This window comes from Branchiostoma floridae, chromosome 9 (assembly GCF_000003815.2).
Source record: "Branchiostoma floridae strain S238N-H82 chromosome 9, Bfl_VNyyK, whole genome shotgun sequence".
NCBI classification, from domain to species: domain Eukaryota; kingdom Metazoa; phylum Chordata; class Leptocardii; order Amphioxiformes; family Branchiostomatidae; genus Branchiostoma; species Branchiostoma floridae.
The window spans coordinates 13,559,882-13,584,136 of record NC_049987.1 but is presented as its reverse complement, the minus strand read 5'-3'; the positions used below and the strand labels follow the sequence as shown (position 1 = coordinate 13,584,136).

The 24,255-nt window shown below is 40.1% G+C and overlaps 5 protein-coding genes across 5 annotated transcripts; 3 read left to right on the top strand and 2 right to left on the bottom strand.

Annotated features, from left to right (window-relative positions):
• The first annotated feature begins 5 nt into the window (after positions 1-5).
• On the top strand, positions 6-5,866 carry LOC118422387 (toll-like receptor 4). The gene has a single exon (XM_035829909.1). The coding sequence runs from the start codon at positions 1,321-1,323 to the stop codon at positions 4,255-4,257; it is 2,937 nt and encodes a 978-aa protein (XP_035685802.1). The 5' UTR covers positions 6-1,320; the 3' UTR covers positions 4,258-5,866.
• Positions 5,550-9,597, bottom strand: LOC118422391 (iron-sulfur cluster assembly scaffold protein IscU-like). The gene is made up of 5 exons (XM_035829913.1): positions 9,411-9,597; positions 7,921-8,034; positions 7,383-7,493; positions 6,820-6,898; positions 5,550-6,144 (listed from the first exon to the last, which is right to left on the bottom strand). Exons 1-5 carry the CDS (start codon positions 9,498-9,500, stop codon positions 6,047-6,049), a joined length of 492 nt encoding a protein of 163 aa, XP_035685806.1. The 5' UTR covers positions 9,501-9,597; the 3' UTR covers positions 5,550-6,046.
• Positions 9,598-9,705: 108 nt separating this feature from the next.
• Positions 9,706-13,312, top strand: LOC118422389. Its single transcript, XM_035829911.1, has 6 exons — positions 9,706-9,852; positions 10,221-10,438; positions 10,793-11,045; positions 11,493-11,675; positions 12,028-12,274; positions 12,444-13,312. The coding sequence occupies exons 1-6, from the start codon at positions 9,837-9,839 to the stop codon at positions 12,523-12,525; spliced, it is 999 nt and encodes a 332-aa protein (XP_035685804.1). The 5' UTR covers positions 9,706-9,836; the 3' UTR covers positions 12,526-13,312.
• On the bottom strand, positions 13,263-15,188 carry LOC118422388 (tRNA (guanine-N(7)-)-methyltransferase non-catalytic subunit wdr4-like). The gene is made up of 2 exons (XM_035829910.1): positions 14,896-15,188; positions 13,263-14,568 (listed from the first exon to the last, which is right to left on the bottom strand). Exons 1-2 carry the CDS (start codon positions 15,143-15,145, stop codon positions 13,553-13,555), a joined length of 1,266 nt encoding a protein of 421 aa, XP_035685803.1. The 5' UTR covers positions 15,146-15,188; the 3' UTR covers positions 13,263-13,552.
• Positions 15,189-15,323: 135 nt separating this feature from the next.
• LOC118422390 (dnaJ homolog subfamily C member 8-like) lies at positions 15,324-22,965 on the top strand. The gene is made up of 9 exons (XM_035829912.1): positions 15,324-15,493; positions 16,668-16,769; positions 17,237-17,293; positions 19,236-19,302; positions 19,710-19,804; positions 19,946-20,017; positions 20,339-20,430; positions 20,829-20,904; positions 21,619-22,965. Exons 1-9 carry the CDS (start codon positions 15,401-15,403, stop codon positions 21,760-21,762), a joined length of 798 nt encoding a protein of 265 aa, XP_035685805.1. The 5' UTR covers positions 15,324-15,400; the 3' UTR covers positions 21,763-22,965.
• The last annotated feature ends 1,290 nt before the right edge of the window (positions 22,966-24,255 follow it).

Genomic DNA, 24,255 nt, shown 5'->3' with positions numbered 1-24,255 from the left:
ACCGCGAACATTAATCCACCGCGAACATTTCTGCATTTACAGTATATGGTACGTTAACGTTGTTGCAATAAACGAGGAATGATGAAACTGTGAACTTTGTAACGTTAGATGTGATGAAATTTTGATTCGATGAAGTAATTAATTACATATAGTACGTCAACGGTATAGCTTTCCTACGTTTTTGGTTTATCTGAGTTTCTACGACAATGGTGTAAAGAATACAATTGATACAGGCTTTCGGAGACAGCACGTCTCATTTGTTTAATGTGTTTTGCATATTTGGGACCTTACCTTATCGATATACTCAACAACTCAAAGTGCTAGCGTCGTCAATAGGCTTCTGGATGTAAACAGAGGTATTTTGTAAGTAAATATTGTAAGCTTTGTCATGTTTAAGTTAGGTATGTATGATTATTGCTGTTCATTTGAAATGGCAAAGCATACTGCAATTCAACCGAAGTGGGCTGCCATTGTATACTTGTTGCTGCATGTCGCTCAACTACGTAATAAACCATTTATTCATTCCTTGCATAAAGAGTTTTGCTTTTGGCCGGGCGCTTTCGAGCATACTATACTACATGTTGCCCGAACAAGTTAGCCTGGAGTCCAGCCTTGTTAGCTTTGGTCCGCTCCCGACAGTCACTATCCCGCTAACACGGCGAACTGAAGAAAACAACGGCGGGATATCGTCACCGTCGGGAGCAGACCAAGGCTAACAAGGCCGGACTCCAGCTGGCTACGAATAAATACCATTAGATTATCATCAGTACATGCGTCTGCTTTGTAAATTGTTGAAAGGGTAATTAGCATAATAGATATGTTGTTCCCGTGTCAAAATTCGACAACAGTGGGAGGCATGCAGAACTTCCTCCCCAATGTCATACGACCAGAACTAGCCCATTCAACACGACAAAACAAACTATTCAAATCACGTAACATTATGTGCACACGGGGGGTCATGTTCTGGTTTCAGTTTCGAAGGCTTAACAGAACGACTGAGAGTCCTCTAAGGAGAGGTTTAAAAACATTTCTCTCGTCTCTCTTTGTGACCGACGGCTCTAGTGGGTCTGTACGTCTGATCACCAGCTCGAGTCTGATTGAAACATTACAAAGCAGCACAGTTGTGGCTTGGTGAAGATCGTTGCCTGTTTCGTCAAACTGACAGCAAGACTAAATTCTGGCCAGCCGCCAACGTGTGTATAGGACGCCCGCGTTGCTTGCAGTGTTTGACTCTCGAGCAAGGACTAAATCAGCTTGTCATCTCAGTGATCCTACACAATCTTTTATCAACGACGTTTCTTTCCAAATTTTGCTAGAAAGATGTGGGCTGTGGTCATTCTCAGTCTGTCTGCGTGGTCTCTGTTGGGAATGCCTGTCGCGAAAGCAGACAACCCACACGGATGTCAGGTATGGAGTACAACGGAAGTGACATGCGTAGATGCCAACCTCAAATATGTCCCACCAGACCTGCCTGCGTCCATTCTGCGATTGGATCTACAGGACAACTGGATAAAAGAATTCCACAAAGAGTCTTTCGGGAGTCTGAAGCGCTTGCAGTACTTGGATTTGAGTCGGACCGGTATTCGGTATGTAGAAAACGGGACATTCGCGTCGATGAAACATTTGCGGACTCTGAACCTATCAAGAAATAACCTAGGAGACTCTCAGTGGTCCAACATTACCTCGTCTCTTCCGTCGCTACAAACTCTTATCCTTTCGAACAATCGTCTGCAGCACTTAAACAGGTGGTCGTTCATGGGTATGTACAACCTGACCTTCTTGAACCTTAGCTCTAATGTTGGATGGTCCAGTAATATTGGTTTCGAAGGGTGTGCGTTATGTGGGCTGCAAAGACTACAAGTGCTTGACATGTCGCACAATAAGTTACGAACTGAAGATCTACCCGATAGGCTTTTTCATCCACAGTCGGAAATAGAGTTTCTGGATTTATCCGGTAATTGGCTTCGTGATGATTTGTTAGAAAAGGAGGAACTCTGGTCAAGACTGACAAGACTACGAACACTGAATGTTAGACGAAACCTCCTCTCCATTCCTAAGTTTGCACAGTCCTTTAGAAACCTGACATCCCTCAATCGAATCGACATGTCACGCAACAACATAGAACAGTTCTGCTTTCAACACGTGGTTCCCATTTTGGACTTACCGATCCATGACTTACTTTTAAATCACAACACGATTTCTACATTTGAAAAGGGAATTCTGTTACGGCTACGGCATTTGAAAACACTGAGTCTCAAATCAAGTCAACCTTTACGGTCGCAAACGATATTAACAGAACTACAGCATACACAGATACAAAAGCTAGAATGGGGAACAACAGTTCGTGGGGCCTTTGCCATAGATAATACAACTTTTGGACGACTGCCAGATTTAGAGGAACTGGACATTCACGGGCCAGGGTTTTACCAATTAGAAGAACCTAGTAGTGGTCCAAACGTGAGTACTGTGAGGGCACAATTCCTACAACATTCAAGAAACCTTACTAAACTGAACCTGGGATGGAATAACATTGATATAATTGATGGCAGTGCGTTTAAAGGATTGGGGAGATTAGAAAGACTTGAGTTGCAATTCAACAATATCGAAACTTTGCCGGCCCACGTTTTCGACCCTCTACGCTCTCTTACATACCTAGATTTGACCTTAAATAAGTTACAGACCATTTCGGCTAGGCCTTTCAACAGTCTCCTAAATCTCCAATGGTTATATCTAACCAGTAACGGTATAATTCATATCGATAATACAACTTTTATACGCCTAAGGTCTCTCACCCATCTCTACCTTAACTACAATTCCCTCGTCACTGTCAGAAACGTTGTAGGGCCAAATCTTAGATATCTCACTTTTAGAAGGAATAGGATTACAGAGCTTAAGGCAAATGAATTCTCAAGTCTGGCAAATTTAGTCTACTTGTCTCTGGAAAGCAACGATGTCAGCAATATTGAACCTGGTGCATTCCAAGGTCTAGGAAAATTGGAGGAACTTGATCTAAGCGGTAACAGCATCACTACTGTAACGAGTAAGATGTTTCAAGGCCTCGAAAATGTGACAGAGTTGTATCTCAGTTCAAACGATATGACAAAAATTGAACCGTATGGTTTCTACGGTTTACGACGTTTGCCAAGGCTTCAAATTGGTTCCTCACTTAGCGCAATTCCGCCATATGCTTTTGTTGGCCTGGATAGTTTAACTACATTAGCCCTCAGTCATAACAGAATTATCAAAGTAGAAAGGCATGCATTTGACGGTCTGCCTAACATAGAGATATTTGCTTTGTTCAGAAACAAAATCAGTCTCTTCGAAGAGGAGACATTTGGGAGAGTCGTTCGACGTGCTACTCGTGTTTCGTTAGATGATAACCCCTTCTTCTGTGACTGTAGGCTTCTTTGGTTTGTGGAATGGGCGAGGGAGAATCCTAGCAAACTAGATTTGTCAACAAATCTGGAGTCGTACAAATGTAATGCGCCGCCCGAATATGCCGAAACATATTTGTCAAACTTTCACATCAACTGTACGTCACCAGTAGATACTGATACAGAATTCAGGCCTGACCCGCTACTAGCCTGTGTATTATCCTCTTCAGCAGTTCTGTTCTACATGTTTGCAGTAATCCTGGTCAGTCATTACCATTGGAAGATTAAGTACTTGATGTTCTTGCTAAGACGTAGAAATGAGAACGATGAAGAACCAATGAGAGGCCGTAGGTTTGTGTACGATGCTTTCGTAGCACACAACAGCGAGGACATTAGGTGGGTGGTGCACGAACTCTGCCACAACTTAGAAGATGTCGAAGACCAACCCAGATACAAACTCTGTATCCACCAGAGAAACTTCTTACCCGGTGCCCCCATTGTAAACAACATCGTCAAAGCAATCGAAACCAGCCGGAAAACCATCTGCGTGTTGACCAGGAGCTTCCTGCGGAGCGGCTGGTGTGAGTTCGAGCTGCAGCTGGCTCAGACTCCGGACAACTTGTTTGGCAAGGGCGGCAGTTGTCGGCTGATCCTCGTCTTCTTGGAGAAGATTCCGCGACCGCTGCTGAAGAAGTACAAACACTTGGAGGCCGTGATGGACCGGGACACGTACCTGGAGTGGCCGGGGGACGCACGGGGCAGGCCGCTGTTCTGGAGACGTCTGCGAGCCGCCTTGGGGAAACCCGTGAACAATGAACAGGCTGGGGACGGTGGCATGAGAGACGACGATGGACACGAACTCGTACCACTTAACATGATGTAATGTATCACTACGATTGTACTAGTACATGTAATTAAATTCACGGAACTCGATTAAAATTTAACCCACGAATGATATTCCTCATACATATCATTCTTATTGTAGCATGTCTTTACGCTTGTTTCCAAAATTTACCATGTTAGTTACTGCATGCTGGTGGCAATAGTGTAATGCAGATGGTATACTAAGTATCAAGATGAAAAAGAATTCTGCAGTTAGTGTTTTTAATTACTGCAAGTGTAAATAAGACTTATCTTACAGGCTTTGTGTGAATTTATCTGAGACAGAACATTATGAAAACTCATATCTTTTCCATACTTACTGCCTGCCTTTAAAGTTAATCATGCCTTTAAAGACAGCGTTGTTGACAGTTAAGGAAACAAAATACACCATTTAAGTTTTTTTTCTTTAAGTGTTGATTCTGTGTGATTTTGTGTAGCTTTCTACATTCTTTAGTATTCTGGATTTATTTGCATTTGAAACACACAAGGATACTCAGACATATACCATGATCCCAGTCAAACTATACTTTATTATGCTTCCAAGCATGTAAGAACACATTGTTCCATCTTGTTGGCTCCAGCTTTACTGCAAGGTCTTCCCTAGTTCTCTAGATATATACAGGAAAGTGTCCATCAGTGATTTCTAGGAAATGTGATGGAAAAATCTGACAAGATGACAAAAATGGCCACGTGTTATTCCAAGTCTCCATGTGTAACTTTAACCATCTTTTGAGCAATATTTTCACTCAATTCCCTGGTGCGTTATTCGATTCCCTCCTAAAATCTTTCTGTCCTTAGCAAAACGATTAGTTTCTTGGACATTCTATGTCCAAACCGATTTAACCTTTTTAATACCATATGCTCATTCATACAAGAAATCAGTAATGGTACATTGCAGATCAGCTTGAAAGTGGCTAACTCAATACTGGTATTGTGTCATACTCTGAAATATGTATACACATCCGTATTTGTCTCCTAAATCCTGCCACATTACAATGGCATCTTACCTCTTTGTTATTTGGAACACCAGTAATATATTTTACACACAGAATCACAGTTAGTACTGTAGTTGCCCTTGACAACCAGTTTTACCCTGACAAAAACACCTGAGCCATGCACTTTACAGTAACTTTCTTAATACTGTACCTCTGGCCATCCACGGACCAGCAAAACAACGGCAAATAAGGAGGCACCATTTCCACCCAACTGTATGTCTACACGTACTGTGTGCTGATGTCATCTCTTATAAATTGTGCTCTGTGCATTTTTTCACATTTTGTTCTTTTTTTTTTATTTCCTTAGTTTTACGGGGGTACAGACAATTCTTGAGACGATAAACCCTTGCAATCCAGGCTGCACACCAATTCGCTACTCAAAATGCTGCCTTCATAGCTAAGAAGGCTCCGCCCCTTAGGCTTTACCAAAAAAATGTTAGTCTTACGATTTCCTTCCTATGAACTACAGGCTCTGTGCAAATTAGTGCAAAACCAACATGGAATATTCCATCAATCCGTGTGAGACAATTACAACTCTAAACAGCACTTTGCCATTGCGCTACATCTTCAGTGATCACTCTGAAGTTACCAGCCTGTTAAAAAGCAGACACCAAGCCAACACATATCCATCAGTACACCTGCCGGGGTTAGAACTCAGGACTCCTGCTTCCCGATGCTGAGGGTGTTACACATAGTATTTTTCTTGTTGTCTTTCTTCTTTTTTTGTATTTTGAATTTTTATTCTTTTTTTGGTATTTCTTCTCTTTGTTGTGGAGAAGCTTTGTACACATGACTCTAGGCCTGCACTGCAGCCTTTTCATCTGACTCTTCTGCTGATTTGTTCTTCAGTTTGTAGTCGTTCAGTGCAGCTCGGATGGCGTCTTCAGCGAGCACTGCAAGGACAGCAAAAAAAAAAAAAAACCCTTGACATTTTAGAGCACAGACTACATGAATTAGGAGAAGTGTGACCCCAAACAGGTTCAGCTCACTCGAAGAGCTTATCTTCTATGGGTTATGACAAGAAAGATAGTATACGCACAGTATATACTTGTTCACAGCTTTGGTGAAATTTCCCTTGTTCTTTCAACAAGTAAAATGAACCCTGTTCATGGTTTAACATCCCGTTCTAAGCCTACATCCAATTTCAGAAGTGTGCATCTTGTGATTTGAACTTCTGACCTCCTGGTCGGGTCGCTAACCACTGCACTATGAATGCTACGCAGGTATCTCTGTCCAGTTAACGCCAACATAAAACTATAGTATTAATGCTATTTTTTTTTCCAAATTTGTCATAGTACATGAAATATAGACGCTGTAAGCAGCACATGCTGATTCAATATACCAGATAAATTGCCCTTCTCTATTCCGTATGTACAATGATTTGTTAGCCGCTCTGTATATAATGCCATCCTGAGGACTGTGTTTTCTAGTTTTATGCCTGTCATATGAGCAACAACAGGGATACATAATCCTAAAATTCTAATTGACAAGCAGGGTTGCGAACAATTGGATAATGCACAATATTACCGGTACATCCATACATGAATGGTGATGATAATTTTACTTACTTGAGCAGTGCAGCTTGACAGGTGGAAGACACAGCTCCTTGGCAATATCTGTGTTCTTGATGGTAGCAGCTTCATCCATCTGTGAACAACAAGTGTTTGGCTTTCAACACTCTTTTTCTTACAACCCTGAACTGTGACCATAATTAAAATGCAATCTACCATTCCAAAACAAAATAAAACATCTCCTTCCTAGCATTTCTGAAGGTACTACACTGAAATGGTGGATAATCGTACTTAAATTTTAGTTAGCCTGGATGCCAGACTGTTTCCAGGGCCTATCCAGGCTAGCTCCTTATGGACTACATGCCCCCAAGGAAATTTTTACCACAAAACCCCCTGAGTTCGACCTTAAAACAAGAACATATCTTATGAGATATAACGCTAAGTAGGGTCTAACTCAGGGAGGCCTGTGATAAAATCTTAGTTGTTATAATATGTACTGTTTAATTTTTCTGAGACATCTGTCATCAATACATTTCAAGAGGGCTTTTGATGCAGCCACAACTGAAGCATTTTGGAGACTAAGTTTCTACTCAGTAAAATCCAGCAGAACACTGACTTACCGACTTGCCCTTGATCCACTCAGTAGCCAGTGAGCTGGAAGCGATGGCCGACCCACAGCCAAATGTCTTGAACTTGGCATCAACAATCTTCCCATCATCATCTACCTCAATCTGTGTGTAAGAAAGAAAAAAAGATTTAACTTCAACAGTCACCTGTAATTATGGCACAGAGCTCTTTAAGTAAACAACAGCTTACCTGTTTGAGCTACACTGATACCTGATAGTAATACCAAAATCATTTTCATTGATTTTCATCCCAATCAAAAATCCTCATAATAGCTATAGGTTTGACCCCTGACATCAGACCTAAAACCCGCAGACAAGGCCGACACTCCTAACTTCCAGGTTTCGAATGCTATACACACACACAATGCTATTTTCTTGCAGGGAATGCCCTATATCCTGGTTAAAACCGTGCACAGCACATAGGGCATCCATCGGTATACAGGATATACCAGGGGGTGGAAACATAAAATCAACAGTATAATTCATATAAAATAGCAACATCCAAAATCAAAGCAAATGCTGTTGTTCTGACCTGTAGCTTCATGACGTCCCCACAGGCAGGGGCTCCCACCAGACCTGTCCCCACTTTCTTGTCGTTCTTGTCCATAGATCCCACATTTCTGGGGTTCTCATAATGATCTATCACCTGGAGGAGGAAGTCAGGATTTATGTCATAGTTCCCTTCCATTTAGCCTAGTTTAAAATCATTGTATAAGTTAAGTCTTTTCCTCTACATCCATAAGACCACTTGTGGTCCTTTTGTGCATTTAGCCATCGGGAATGAATATGCAATAAAGATTATTATTATTATTATGCCATACTTCATGGAATTAGATGGCATGATGCTACAGTATCTATGCTTTTGTAACCTAGTTTAGCCAAACTTGATTTGTTGCCCACCAATGTTTGTTTAATAAGAAGTAGGCTAGTACAGGGTTGGAAAAGTTTTCTAAAATTCACTTGTCCTATCGGGCAAGTACATGAAAAATTTACTAGTCCGAACCAACTTTTCACTTGCCCAAAATTTAAATGTCATATTTTTCGCGGGTTTACAAACATAATTACTGGATTAGTCTGATAACTAAGACCATTTCAGAGGTTTTTGTGCCTCTTTTGTTGATAATGAACCAGAGAAAAACAACAACAAAAGCCTCAGCACATATGCAACTGGCAAGGGCTTTACTAAAGCCTCTGAAATGCCAATCGGGCACACTCCTAGTCCTACTCTTAGAAAATCTCACTTGCCTGATAAGACATGCGCTTGCCCGATTGGCACTTTTATTTGGCCGGGACAATCAGACTATTGGAATTGTCAAACCCTGCTAGTAGCTGCTTTGTGTACATGGACATTTGTACTGTTTCTTTGCTAGATGTTGGGTTGGGCCATGCATTGGAACACTGCATGACTTAACAAAAATTTAACTACAACTTACAAGTACACAAGAGGTTTGTTGAATGAGGGCTGAGATCCTCATAGTTCGAGTTTATGAGTGCAAAAAATGTCATAAGTTAGGTGGCTATGTCCCCAATGACCTTAGAATTATGTAAATATTGATTGTTTTGCATAAACTGATAAACCTTTCCTGATGACCTGTGTACTGTGTATAACTTAGGACTTTTCCAAACCTCAACAATCTTATGCCTTCCGACAAATAAGGGCCATGTCTTTCATTAAACAAATTTCGTAGGGTTTTAAAACACTTATCATGAAAAAAAATGAAGGGTTTCAAAATATAGATTATCATGATGAAATATATGACGTAACTTGTGAATAAGTTGTTCACTGAGGAACAGTTCAACTTGTGGATGCTTATAACCTTCCCCTTGTGACATAACGCCGCTCTACATCGTCTATCTTGCACGATTCAACCAGCAGCTACAAGTATGGATTTCATATTTTGCTAGAGGAAGAAGAAAACTTTCGATGGAACCCTTCCGATGCCCCCCTCCCCTAAAAATCGCGGAAGGCTTGCCCGATTCCCACTGCCATTTCGGCCCGTAAAACCGCCTGACAACACTTACATTCTCGTGATAACCCGCCGTCGGTACCGCTGCGGCTCTCGCACCCACCATGGGGCGCAGAGACTTCCCCAAATGTCTCAAAAGAGACATGTTTCTTCTTAAAACCACAGCAGCTGCAGAAAATGGTCACCTTCGCACCACGATATATAACAACGACGTCACACACTGATAAAAAATGTCATATCCCTTCGCATAGTTTCATAACAATCGTAATCTGGTGATCCCTTTACACTAAAAGACGTTGAGTACATCGCCGTTTTATATCAGTTAATGAATCTGAAAATACATTATTGGTGATATATAAAGAACCGTATTATAAAACCTTTCAAAAAGAGAACTATTTTGTCTCGGCAGCAAGATTTCACACTTGGTCAAGTGATGTAGTGAAGTGTCAAGAAGGATATCCCATAAGGCAATGCGGTCAAAATGGCGGACGATGATGGTAAAATTTAAACTTTTTATAAGTTTATAAGCATGTTCTGGCCTTTCCATTGCATATTGTGGATAATAGATAAAGACATATGACCAGCTTCTAAAGATTCTAAATTCTCACATGTGTAGTGTTACGTTTAATCTCTTTAGAGTATCAGAATTGGCGAGAAACTACCATAGTTTCAGGCTTGGAAATTCAGCTAGCTGTTTTGATGACACCTGTTTCCAAGTGACCAAATTTGTCATGATGGTAAAATGGAGCAGTTAAAAGAATAAAAATGCCTTTCAAAAGTAGATTGATATGATGAGAGAGTCAGCATCAAGCAGACTAAAATTCACAAATGCATCGTAAACAATTTCGTTACATTTTTTTCACAGATATTCCCCCACTTGAAGATATGTCAGAGTTAGTGGAGAGAATCAACACTATAAGTGAGTTCAAAGGGAAGAGGAAAACTGTGAGTGATTCAAAAGTATCTAGTTTTACTGAAGCAGGATCTGGTGAAGGAAAAAACCTTCCCACAACATCCAGCCCACCTTCCAGCAAGGTCACCTCAGGTCAAGATGGCAGCATTGGCAAAGGAGACAGCCAAGTTGTAAGTATAGAATGTAGATCCTGAAATATTTTATCACCATCATCTTTGGTACTGTTTGGCCCACAAATTTAGAGTTTTTTTCATGGTGCCTATCCACCATGAAATCATGTACTAATGTTACAATATTGTTCTGACAGGAAACGAAAACCACTACTACTATGAAGTTAGATTAAAATAAATAAATCTATTGAATAATTGAGTATTGTTCTTGAAATTGTCGTCTCATTATTGATACACAGGGTCTAAGAAACAAGCAGCATTGCACAGTGAAATTACATAACATGTTGATTATTTTTAAGTCTGTTTACATTTTTCATCTGGAAGAAGTCTGAGTTTAATTTGTTCTTCTTGCAGTCCAGCAGTACATCATCGGATTCAGTAAGCAAGAAAGAGACGTTTGGTGGAATGAAGAAAGGGTTTCTGTTTGGGTCAGGAGCAAAGCCTAAGAAGAAACCTGTCAGTAAACCTGCAGAGAAAAAGACTGAAACAGGACATGTAGAAAGCATTCCTGTTATAAAGCCCAAGGAGCCACAGGGTACAGGGTTGGAGCTTCCAGAGGTGCAGGCTGCTATGAAGTCTGCATCAGAACAACTTCAGAAAAACACAGGTAAACAAATAGCTACAGGGCAATGTTTTTGTTATAAATTACTTGTAGATGCCTGATATTATTGCAATAATGATCCATAGTTCCATACTAAATCCTTTTACCATATAACCTACCATTTTTTTGTCATTCACATTGTCATTTTTCTTGGCTTTGCTAGAAAAGTTATTCTTAGATTCTTTATTTGTATTTTTCTTTGCTAAAATTGTCTCTGTTTCCAAAGAAAAAGGATTGAGCAGAAAATGTATCATAGCACATAGGGAAATACTAGATTTGTCTTGAAGAGTAGGTGTTACCCAGTGCAACTGGCTTTAAATGTGAGTCATAGCAAAGTTGCCTTGCACTATATCAGCTTTTGAAAATTATGTTTTACCTTAAACATTACCCTTCAAGGTTGACCAAAGAAAGATTGCATAACACTGAATTTTGTACTCTATGATGCTTTGATAGATTGGGTCACAGAAGACTTGCTGAAGAAGATTCAGTCCAGTTCATCCTTAACATCCAAGATGGAGGACCCCAGGTTCCAACAAGCTCTAGCCAAGTTCCAGAGAAACCCTGCACTTGCCATGCAGGAATATGGGGACAACCCAGAGGTCCAGAAGTTCTTCACGGAATTCTGCTCCATTTTAGGTGAGATCTTCTTTTGAGCATTTAAGGATCATCGGTAATTGTTTTATGTAATATTATGTATTAAAAATGTGACCACTTTTTGGTGGAATGTTTGAAATCAAGCATTAATAATCCTATCTATAATAGTGACAACCTTTCCAAACACGTTGACCAGGTTTTAAGGCTGCAAGTGGCCTCTTTGGCAGGTTTGACTGTACATGTACATTTGCTCTCTGTAGCAATTTGAATAACTACAATCTCTAGATTACAAATTGCATGCAATGGTTACACCATGTTACTTAGCTAAAAGCAAAATAAAAGTAATGGTTTGGCAAGATATATAATAGCTAACCAGATATCTTCTGTATTACAGGTGATCACTTCACAAAGATAGCAGACCAACAGGATAGTGTTGCCCCACCACCGGTCCAGACTACCCCCACCCCTGCAGGTGCGGACATGAGGGTCCTGCAGAGCACAGATCCTCACCAGCCCACAGCAGAGGATGAGGCTAAGATGAGGGAGATCCTGTCCAACCCTGAGATGCAGCAGGTTCTGTTAGATAAGGATGTACAGAATCTGCTGCAGATGCTGAAAACAGATCCTCAATCTGCACAAAGGTAGTCTACAACTTACATTTTCCCAAAGGAGAAAACTTATTGTTTTTGCTGGTGTGTTCTTTCTTCTAGGATTTCTGTACCCCAGTACCCACCCCCAATGGCAGCTATACTAAGTTGGTGCACACGGGCATTCTTTAACTCTGAAATGTTTGTTTTTTCTTGTTCTCAGGCATGCCCAGTCTGCTAGTCCAGACATGCAGAAGAAAATCAGGAAACTAGTGGAAGCAGGCCTGCTGTCTTTTCAGAGATGATGGCTTATCTTAACATCAAAGCAGTTGTTTTTTCTTGTTGTGCAGCACTTCTCAGATACAACTCTTGAAATAAATGACCCATTTTCAATACAATGTACATATAGAATACAACACGGTGTATTCCATATCACCCAAATTTGGTGCCCTCGAACAAAAAGTGTTGCAACAGTAATGCTCCAACGTCTCAGGTATTCAAACTTTCGATGGCGCTGCATTCGGCCCGCTCGAAACAATTCGATTTATTCGAATGGAGCCCATGTGATACGCCTTTCGAACCTGTGCGATACGGAAGTTATGGCCCAGTCCGGAACACCCGTATCGAACGTTTTCGCATCACAGGTATGACATAGATTATACTACAGGGGTCTGTTCAAACTATGCACAGAGTTAGTCACTTCCCAAATCTAAGTAGATTTGGCACTGATCAAAATATTGTTTTTGTACGTGTGTGTTGGAAGTCTTTAACTGTTTCTATTTTCAAAAAGCAGTTAAACACATCTTGTTGTAGATTAGATGCTGATGAAGCAACATTTATTTCATTTTGGTCAAGTTGATGTACATATTTAAATGTTATACATGTATATGAGAAAATGATTCAAAGTAATTTGTAGTATGAGAGTTAGTCAAAGTAAGGAGTAACATCACATTATTTTTGTGATATCGATACAAGAATTGTAAGAATAAAACAATAACAATGGACGACTTTTATAATTCTATGGAATTATGCTGTCATGTTCAAACAAGTAATTATGAATTGAAAACTTCTCAAATAAAGTCATAAAATTTTCATGTTATTTCATCTGTGTTCTTGTGTATGTATCAATACAATGCAGAGCGAGACAATATCACTAAACATTAAAACATATGTCCTTGTGAGTTATGTAACATTGTTGCAAACAAATCTTGTGGAACATAAGTAACTTGTAGCAATCAATATAAATACTATTTCTCTTTCAACAAAAATCACAAGGTTATCTTCTGTCCCTTTTAGTACTACTCTAGCAAGGCTGTAATTAACATGCAGTTCCTAAACCACTTCTTCACTTCTGACTTTCTTGCTCCCTTCTTCATCACCCTTCTTGTCCTCCTTTCTCTTCTTTCCCTTCATCCTCTCTTCCTTCCTCTCAAAGTATGGGGTCAGGTTGTCAAAGTGCTTCTTGTACAAGCCACTGTACATGGTATCCTCACCAAGGGAGCTCTGGAAGAAGTCCCAGTCTGAGTTGATAGCTGTGGTGATGTCTACAAAATGTTCCTGTGAGCTCACGCACATGAGTGGTCGACATGAAGGCATGTATTTGTACACCTGTACCGTGTTATCTTTCACAGCTTGCGCCACCCACAGGTAACCGTTACAGTCAAAGGCGACGTCCCACACCTTACCCTTACAGGGGAGAGGATTGGACTCAATCAGCTGTGCATCCAAACGTGGTGCTACTTCTGTGTGAAGCTTGAACAGGATAACACTATCCAGCCCCTCCACCACAACAGCTACCAGTTTCCCTACCCAGTTACAGACCAGTTTGGACACCACCGGGGGTTTGTTGTCCTTCAGTTCCCCACAGAACTTTGCCAGGTGTTCTACATGTAGCTCTTTGCCTCTCAGCCAGTCCCATACTCGGACTGTACCATCCCCACCCCCTGAGAGGAGTACCCCGTCAGGGTAGGGGGAGAGACACAGCGCAGTGATGTACTCTGTGTGACCAAGACAATAACCGTAGATGCTGTGTGTGTTGGGATAGTGGCTGATGCGAATCTTCTCATCTCTGTCACACGTGATGAGGAAACTGTCGTCATCTTTGATTGCAATGTCGAGCAGCATCGACAGGTGGCCAAGAAGTAGCGTACCGGGAGCTTCGGGATCCGACACTGAGAAGCTGTAGACGTCGCCGGATTTGTCGGCAGCGAGAATGGCATCTCCCTTGAAGGTAAAGACCAGAGCGGTACAGCGGCGAGCAACAGTCCTGGTGCTAATATGTTTCCAAGTAGGTGTGGTCTTCCACAAAATCAGTTCCTTATTGTCTGTGGCCACTGCAAAGTACCCATCTGTGAAAAGAGAAAACATGTCAGTTTTGCTTTGGAAAGATTTTTTTTCTGCATAACCGCCCGTATGTAATAGCTCAGTTTTGTATACTAGGCTAGGTACAAGCAGCATAAATTACCTTTCCAAAGGGCACAACTTTAGGACCTGCTGGTGATTCTTTAGATTCCAAAAAAATGCAACTGAAACCTTAGCCGCGCCACAAGACCAGAGACAACAACAGTCAAGAAAATTTGATGACACACGTCTCATCTAGAGACAACAATATTTTTGTGGTTGATGATTACCAAATAAAAGTTACCTGTATAAGCTGTCAGAGTGTTTTTACTCACCGGGTACTGAACATGCACGTGCAAGGATCTTGTCAGAACCTGGGCCCTCACCGCCCCCCTCCCCCTTAACTTTTTCGTCATCCTTCTCCTCCGAAGTCTTTGAACCCTCGGTCTTCTCCTTCTCATTTTTGGCCCTGCAGACGATACTGTGAGAATAGACAACATCGTGTTTACCATACCGGTCGTACACTTTGAAAGAATTGCCGCTTTCTACCACGAGCGACTTTTTCATGCACACTAGCGACGCCATTTTGAAACTTGTTCTATTGCTAACGGTCGTCTTAATCGAATTAAGCAATGCCTGTCTTTCTTCAAAACTGTTGTGACACTATATCCCCAAAAATCAAAGAACGAAACACTTAAAAATACTTCATAATAGGAATTATATTATTCTAATGAAAAAAAGTTGATTCAGACTCGAATTATTTGGTTATGATAAAATAATATATTTGGGCAACATTATCTGTGGACAGCCCTAGCTGAACGCGGGACCTTGAAGCCCAAAATGTCGGCTTACGGAAGCTCTCAGATCGGTGCTGGCCCTTCTTCGGCCAATGCTGTGCCCGGGGAGCACGTTTTAGAGCAGTTTATGACCGAGGTAAGTCCTAGATACTTTAGTCTACACTTCTGGGAGTTTTGTTTGTGGTTGTACCAAGGATTTCATGGTGAAAATCGAAGGAAAACACGCAATGTTTTGTGATATAAAATCTGGATTTATTTACAAATTTACGTACATGTGACGATATCAACGTCGGAAAGACGTTTTTCGTGGCTTTTAGCTTAGCCTAAATTCCTTATACTAGGGTAATATTCTTGAAGAACTAGTCTAGATGTCTTTTGTAACTTCTTGTGATGTGACTTGATTCTTTACTGGTTTGTTTTCGTCTGTTTGGCACATGTCAGTTGTTGAATATTTTTCCAGGCCACGCCGGACATTTTCAATAACAACGGAGAAAGCGAAAATAGGTCATGACAACAAATACACAAACAACTCTCTGTTGTTAGTAAAATCACACGTACTTGGCGTTTTAAACTTTAAAGGACCTGTGAAATTTACTTATTCATATTTTGTTTACACAATTGATAGGTAACATTATATAAAAGATTATGTAATGGAATATTTGCGTAAATATAACGTTTGATATTATGTAATAGTAATGAATTATGATGATTCACAAAACGAAATATCCAGGAAATCTCATGCTAAAGTTGATACCAATAATGTGTCAAAACAAAGAACATTTTAACCATTTCTAAAATTATCATGCATGTATTCACTGTTAATATTTCCCCCTAACTCTAGTTGAGTGACAAATAAAACGAGTGATAAATAATGAGAATGACAAATAAAACGAGTGGGAAAAGTATGTTGCAAGTGACAAGAATCACATGTACATCTAGAAAATAGAGCAATTTGGTAGTCTGTCATAAAAGTAAGAAGAACTTCCTTGTTCAGCAATTTCAGTTAAAAGTACATATCTCATTATCTGTTTCACACAACTAGAGTCACAGTGAGTTGTTCTTGTACTCTTTACTGCACACTCCTACATACATTGTGAATTAACATTTGACTTGAGACACTCAAGTCGAGAGCTTGTTACACACTACAACTGTAGTACAAGACATGCAATATATTATACAAGTAGGTCTGCATGAGTGGTTCTTGTGCCCAGGTTACAACACATAGGGTCCTGGGAAGGAGAGCACATTTTCTCCACAAAGAACCATGGGATACTTATTACAGAACAACTTACCTGTTGATGATATTTCAGGTGAAGGAGATTGAGGTAAGAGACTCCGTTCTGACCTCCAAACAGCAGATCGACCGTCTCCTCAGGCCAGGAGCAACCTACTTCAACCTCAACCCTTTTGAGGTATGTGTTTCCTGTATTTTTCTTTTTTGTGAACAAGGCATATTGTGACATGTATTTGCAGTGTCCTAAACTTTTTAACGGAGGGTCTCATAACTTAAATTTAAAAGTTCAACTTTTCATTTCACCAATGTTAGCTGAATGAAAATTGTTGCATTTTGACTAAAAATATATGACTGCATGAACATGGCTCTCCCCTGCATAAAAAGACAAAGTAAAACTTGTTCTAAGTGTTGCTACTGTCTATGTTATGGGGCCCTCAATTACATATTTTATTAAGTTGATATGGATGCAGATGTCCAAACCTGTCTTTCTCCCCCTAGCTTCTTGTCAACTTTACACACTTCATTGTTAATTCAGAAGAACTTAAAGTTTAAAGTGCAGTCTACAAGCCTAGAAACTATATTTTTCTAGTCTCATCTCCCTTTAAATTTTCTGTTTTCTAAGCTGTGCTATGTTTGTTGTTTCAGGTGTTACAGGTAGATATAGATGCTACACCTGCTGATGTAAAGAAGAGGTACAGACAGGTGAGTCCACTGGTACTTTACAATGATAGATCCTCTTATGCTGTAGGTAAAGAATAAAGAAATGTTAACAGTAGTTTTTGTGGCAAGCTCTAAAAATAGCAGGCCTCGAAATACTTTTTTTAGCCAGGTTGCGCAGGCGGCAACCTGAATCAAAAACCAACTTGCGCCATCAGCATTTCAGGTTGCGCCACTTCCAAGTTGTTACTTTCTCCAAATTAGCTACTTATCAATTATCTGTATAAACAGTTCATTTCAGTTGAAGAAATATGGCGAAAAAAAGATGCAGGGCAAATTAGCGCACTTTTCTCAATAAACAACATCCATTTATCGATCTTTTGAAAACAAAGGCTGCAACAAAAATAATATCTCAAAGAACCGTGAAAAAATCGCGACCTCCGTTGAACAGTGCCGACCGTGCACCCCTCCCCAGTATAGTCATCGTCACACTAGCTGTTTTTCCCGCATTCCATCGACAGTATTATCCCAAACAAGCAAAAAAAAACCTTCAAAATAAGCCTATACATGTACTTATCGGCAAGGACGTAAGGCAGTCAATGAGTTTTCGTATTTACATTGTCAAAGTTTCATGCCTTGCTGCGTGATTTTTCCCGGGAACACAGTGTTGGGTCATCAGATATTCCACCAATAGCAGCACCCAGGCAAGCTACGTCACGCCGAAATGGCCAATGGGGTATGACTCTCGCAATTCGCGAGATGTGAGTTAGTGCGAGATTTGGCGCGAGACTTGAAGTTAGATTTAAAATGGCGGCTCTATAGCAGCCGAAATCCGCAGATTTTGAACTTTGAGCGAAGTTTCCAGCGGAAAATTAGGGCTTACCAAAGGCGTTCATCCCCAAAACAGGGTGTACATTTTCTGATATCTTGTTAGTAAAGGGCCTGTAACTTAAGGATCGTTTTGTTTACCCAAAAAATCAAGTTGCGCCGTGCGCAACCTGACTTTCTGAACAACTTGCGCACAGAGAAAACAACTTGCAAGTGGTTAATTCGAGCCCTGCATAGCCTCATCACACTAGGAATACATGTGTTTATGTTCTGTCTTGCTAAACAACTTACTATGAACAGGAACATTGCAAATACTCATTAAAACCCGTTCTTCAAGGTCTCAGTTATGCAAATTTGCCCTGCCACATTTCGAAAACTTGGCGGTAGGTCGATCTCGCTATAAGTATAACACTACAAACTAAACTTTGTTATTGGGAGAAATAAGACAACACACTAACTTTGTCTAGATTAACAACTTTAGTCTCTGTTTTCATCGTCAATCATCGTAAACAAAACAAAACAAAACAAAACAGGATGATCAGAAACATGTGCCCACCGGGTGCATGGCACGGGAAATCCCCGACCTCGTTCAAGTTCGTTATCGGCAACACAGCGGAAAAATAAAGTGCTCATATAAGAGGTGCTGGACATAAAAAAACATCAAGTATAACTTTGGTTCCTTTTGATATGAGTTTTGAGCCCGCAAAATCTCTGAAAACGGCAGAAATTTTCGGGATAAATACACTCCAAAATGGCGCTCGAGAGCTGTTCTTTATCCTAGCCAATCACAGCGCTAGCTCCCCGTGACGTCGCTAGCTTTCCCAGATCTCGCGAGAAGTCACAAATCAAAACATCCTTGTTGTTACGGCACTGAACTTTAATCGGACGTTAGTTGTTTTGTTTTTTCTTGCGACAGTTAACCGTTAACTTTAATTTTCGCTGTTTTACAATTTAATTTAATTTTCGCTGTTTTACAATTAAATTAAATTTTCTCGGTTTTGTAATTAAATTTTCGCGGTTTTCGCGCCCCAAGGTGGACGGCCTCCCAGCTGAGGTCTGGCGGAAACACTGTTGGCAAAGTAGTGCTTCAGCCTAATGTTTGGTATAAATTCAGCAACTCTGCTTAACATGTCTCTATTTCTTGTAAATGTTTCCACAGTTGTCCATCCTAATACATCCTGACAAGAACCCAGATGACCATGACAGGGCAGAGGCAGCTTTCGATGGTAAGAAAACAAGACAATAACAACGTAGAGTCCAATGGTTACAATATAAAGAGTTACATCTCTTAGCTAGTATGCGTAGTAACACTCTTTTGACATCTTTCAAAGTTTTGCATCACTCTTAATCAAAATGTGTAGTTTTTTCTCTTTTATTCAGTGTGATGGAAACGTTAGTGGTCACCTCCAGTTCTATTTGTTCCTACAGTGTAAGCATTGATGTGTGAGCTTATATTGAAGTGTCACACTTTAACCCACATACATGTTTTGTCCATGTCAAAATACAGCCTGCAGCAATACCTGCCTCTCAAACGTAAGTGTAACAATTATCCTCAGTCTTAAAAAGTAAAGATTGTGAAAGAGTCACTGAAAGTGTGACCATGATCCATTTTTATTTTGCCCCCCTCCCCCAGCTGTCAACAAGGCCTACAAGATGCTGGACAATGAGGATGCCAAGAGGAGATGTATGGATGTGGTGGAGGAGGCCAAGGCACATGTGGAAAATAGGGTGAGTTTCTCACTATAGTTTTCATATTGTTACAATATAGTTACAATGGTTTTCAAACTACAAATGCAAAGAAAATGTGCTGCAAATCATATTAAGTAAAATAGAAATGTGGAACTCATCCATCTTGATATTTGTTTTCAGATAAAAGAGAAGAGGAAACAGTTGAAGAAGGAAGGCAAGTCCAGTACAGTAGAGGAGGATGACCCTGCTAAGGTATATGATATTCTGTCTTTTACTTTTGACTGGAGTGCTACACAACCCTCATTATAGAATTCCAATTAATCAGTATTAGCAAATAAAAGTCCATACTATGCCTTACTCTATGTGTTGTTCTGATATAGCATCCTTTGGCACACCTCTGATATCAGAGGAGGAGTAATTTGTAGAACTGATGTATTTTCTAGGCTAATAGTTTTGTGATAGAGGTACAGTTTCCACAAACTGGAACAGTACTAGTTGTACATGTATATGTGCTGCTCACAGTCCATGGTTTTATGTATGTACTGCTCACAGTCCATTGTTTATTGTCCCCAGTACAAGCATGCCCTGTGGGTGATGATGTGTAAGCTGTTTGCAGACAGGGAGAGGAAGAGGAGGGAAACAGAACAGAGGGAAGCTGACTTAAGGTATGGCTTGAAAACATCTTATTATATAGAGCTTTTCACTCACTTTTTTTTATTGAAACTGGCCCAGCATGTTGACTGCTATGTTGTTGTCCCTATCTGCATTTCAATGGATTGTAGCTCAATTTTTCATCAGTCTTTCATCAGCAAGTTTTCATGTATTCCTCTGAAATTACCAACTCTTTGAGTTCTAGGCAGTCAATTTTGTTATATGGGGAAAGAAGAGCTAGATCTTTAATTGTCTGGAAACGCTTGAGGTACCCCTGAAAGGCAGACAGCTCTATGAACTGCTATGTGTTTGACTACAAGTACCCCAAAGCGATAGTCCCCAAAAGTTAACTCTTCAGTTAAATACCTCTTTTGTTACAGTTTTTGAAACTAATGTTTTCCCTGTGTTGTAGAAAACGAGCAGCAGATGAGGAGGCAGAGGAAGTGGAGAAAGCCAAACGGCAGAAGGAGTGGGAGAAACAGTGGGAGGTGGGTGGAGAATTTAGGGAGTTGTAGTGGAGAAAAACTATGTCTTCTAGTTTTAGTCATAACTGTTCTACAACCTCCTGTTTATTTTGTGTTTTGTTTCCAGTATAGGTTTATTTTTCGATGTAAAAGAATGCTACAGAACATTGTAGATTTTGGCAATAATTTTCATGATCACTAAATACTGTTTGAAAATGAGTCACCAACAATTCTTGTCATGAAACAAAGATTTTATTTTTGAAAATCACATCTGATTTTACGTTTCCGTAGTATCATCATCCGGTGTACGCCATAGTATGTTGTTGTCCATATATTCAGTCATTTAATGTATTGTAACCAACTGCCAACATGTGCTGGCAAAGCTGCTATGTGAATATAGTATTTACCATGTGCAGTAGGGATATCCTCAATTGATACATTTTGTAGCTTTATGTAGTGCCTAGAGTTGGATGTGCAAAGGTTAGGTGTAGCTGGTTGATCAAAGTCTCAGTGATCTAAATACCTGGTACAAAAGTGGAAGCTAATTTGTGTTGGTAGTAATCGTACAATGCCAAACTTTCTTCGAACACAAAGGCATACAAATGTACATGGATCATCAATGATCATTATTGATCCTGAAGAAGGCGACAGTGGTTGTTGAAAATTTGATCCGTATGCCTATTGCTATGAAAGTGTACAGAAGTGTTGACATCTTGCTTCTCCTGGCTTTCCACCCAGGCCAAGAGAGAAGAGCGTGTGGACAGCTGGAGGAGTTGGCAGCAGACCACCAAACCTAAACCTGAGAAGGAGAAAAAGGCCAAGAAAGAGAAGAAGCCTCCTCGCATGTTCAAACCTCCCAAACACAAGATGGAACAACGGTAGTATCCGCTGTAAGACGTCTCAAGTCTTTCTATCTTTCTAAGGAGATTTTCTGCCAGGACATGTGTTTGCTATTGTTCTAGTGCCTGTGGCCATTTCTGGTGATACTTTTGTAGACGACATTTGTACCTCCCCATAGTGTATAAAAGTAATCCTAGCGTCAACACCACTGCATCATGTGGTGAGAGCTAACAAAAAGAAAAGGCCCTCTATAACTTTCTTTAACCGTTTTTGAGATTTTTTTTTTGTTATTTCCAACGTTTAACCAGGGCTTGTAAATACTGATTTGGCCAATGCAATTAAAAGCAATTTGAAGAAATTTTGGCTTTAAGCCAAGCAACAATTTATGGCCTGGGGCCAGGAAAAATGTCTTGATTTAAGTATCTTGAATTTGCTGTAAGAGCCGGTAATCATTTTTGAACTGTTAAAAAAAATTATGGTGAAAACCCAGCTGAGCTGCCGAGACTACACGGTAACAGTACTAGAGGTTAAACAGTCATAGTCAGTCTTTGTTGTTTAAGTTAATTTAAACAAAACCTTGGCTATGTATTACAAGTATAATTACGATCAGGGTTGGACAAGTCCACTAGCCCGATTGTCCTGGGCAAGTGAAAGTGCTGATCAGGCAAGCACATGACCTACACTAAGATTTTTGCATGAGTGAGGTTATGATGTACTTTTCACACTTTTCACAGTCATGGCATCAAGCATTGGTCAACACAGAAAAATAGAGCCAATGATAAAAAGAACTCCTTTGCTGGAAGTGAAAATACGCAGAAAAATGTCATTTTGATTTCCTACAAGTGAAATGTTGGTTTGGTGTTTGGATTTTTTATGTACTTGCCCGATAGGACAAGACATGAGTTTTAGAAAACTTGTCCAACCCTGCACTATGCTAACAAATGTTGAGTAGTCAGTAATAATAGTAAACTTCAGGTTTTGTCCCTGCCAACAAAGACTATCTCTAAGGTCCTACCTCGTAGCATGTAATGTGTGTCTTTTTCAGAACTGAAGCAGGTTTTATATTAGTTTTGCACATACCAATGTCAATGAGTGAAATCAGGGGGGGGGGGTAGGCCATTAAAAAAACCCTCTCCAACAAAAGACAACAATATCCTAAGTCAAAAGCTTTACATTAAAATCAACCCACAGCATGAATGCAGGACTGTATTCATGCAAAGCAAATTAGATCATGACTGTTATATTAAAACAATGGCATATGTAGTTTTGTAGCTTTGCAGCCTCTCAAGAAGTTAAGACATTTCACAAAAATTATCAAAAATATTTACGGCGGCAAAAGACATTTGCTTGAGCATATCAACTTTGTATAGTGCTTTATTGTAAGTGTTTTGTCATTGCATTAAACCTGTCCCTGCTAACTTTTATCCTTGGTCAGGGTAAGGTTACAAGGTAGGTCTTGATAACCTTTCACATTTTGGTATATCATTGTCCTCCCCAGAATTTTTCAGTATAGTGGAGGAGCTGGCAAAAATAACCCGAACCAGCTCACTGCATTTTTATGGAAATAGTTTCATTTTGCAATGACAGAGGGTGTCAAATACTACAACAAGTCTAATATATTATAGTGATTCCTTTGTTGTGAAGTGGCAAAACTACTATTGTTTTGATCATTGCCCATTCACAAGTTTTTGCAGACAATGCCCACTGGAAAAGTGATGCCACTTGGCATAAAAATCTGAATTTTTATCAATTTTCGCAAGACTAACCAAGAATTTGAAGAAAATAGGGAAGAAACACACTAAATTTCAAAAGTAGAATAGTGGAGCTGGGCTGGAGTATAGTGGAGGGCCTCCGTTATTCCATCCTATGGGGAGGACTCTGGTATATTCTTAACCCTTTTTGTAAAAGGATATACCAGACGAAAACATTTCACACATTTCACATATAATTGTGAGTATGAAGCGTGGAATTTGATTACACAAGAAGATAATGGTTTATGTCAAAATTATTCGGCAAAAAGCAGTTACTCAAGCAACTGGATATGATTTTGGAAACAGTCAGACATTTCAGATAATAAAGACCATGCCTTCTGTAACAACTTTTGTAAATATTTTCAATTTCTCAAAAAAGCACATCTGGTGGAAAAAATATCAAAACCTGTCTATAGCGGCCACTCAAGGGACCGGACAAATTTGGCCACTATAGACAGGTGGCCTCTGTATAGAGGTGGTAACTTGTAGATAAAATACCAAAGGGACCGACAAAAAGTGGCCACTATGGACAGGTGGCCCCTCTGTAGAGGTGGCCCCTAATACAGGTTTGACTGTATATGGCTAGCCTATGTTTCACAGTCTCTTGCTGTCAGGAGCATGTGTGTCGATATGCTATACACATCTAACTTGAGGGAACCATTCCCATGCTAGCGGCCTGACCAGTGGAAGGGCTGCTAGAAGCTGGAAATATTCAGGCTATGTTGAGTCATGTGGTAAACCAGATCTTGTAATCATGTCATAGTACATTTGTACATTACCACTG

Coding starts and splice junctions, on each gene's coding strand:
- LOC118422387 (XM_035829909.1), top strand. CDS start 1,321: ATGTGGGCTGTGGTCATTCTCAGTCTGTCTGCGTGGTCTCTGTTGGGA.
- LOC118422391 (XM_035829913.1), bottom strand. CDS start 9,500: ATGTCTCTTTTGAGACATTTGGGGAAGTCTCTGCGCCCCATGGTGGGT. Junction 8,035..9,410: donor CGGCGGGTTATCACGAGAAT/GTAAGTGTTGTC, acceptor TTCCTCCTCCAG/GTGATAGATCATTATGAGAA. Junction 6,899..7,382: donor AGTGGATCAAGGGCAAGTCG/GTAAGTCAGTGT, acceptor TGTTGTTCACAG/ATGGATGAAGCTGCTACCAT.
- LOC118422389 (XM_035829911.1), top strand. Junction 11,046..11,492: donor ACAACTTCAGAAAAACACAG/GTAAACAAATAG, acceptor ATGCTTTGATAG/ATTGGGTCACAGAAGACTTG. Junction 12,275..12,443: donor GATCCTCAATCTGCACAAAG/GTAGTCTACAAC, acceptor TCTTGTTCTCAG/GCATGCCCAGTCTGCTAGTC.
- LOC118422388 (XM_035829910.1), bottom strand. CDS start 15,145: ATGGCGTCGCTAGTGTGCATGAAAAAGTCGCTCGTGGTAGAAAGCGGC. Junction 14,569..14,895: donor ACGTGCATGTTCAGTACCCG/GTGAGTAAAAAC, acceptor CTCTTTTCACAG/ATGGGTACTTTGCAGTGGCC.
- LOC118422390 (XM_035829912.1), top strand. CDS start 15,401: ATGTCGGCTTACGGAAGCTCTCAGATCGGTGCTGGCCCTTCTTCGGCC. Junction 17,294..19,235: donor TAAAGAAGAGGTACAGACAG/GTGAGTCCACTG, acceptor ATGTTTCCACAG/TTGTCCATCCTAATACATCC. Junction 19,805..19,945: donor AGGCACATGTGGAAAATAGG/GTGAGTTTCTCA, acceptor ATTTGTTTTCAG/ATAAAAGAGAAGAGGAAACA.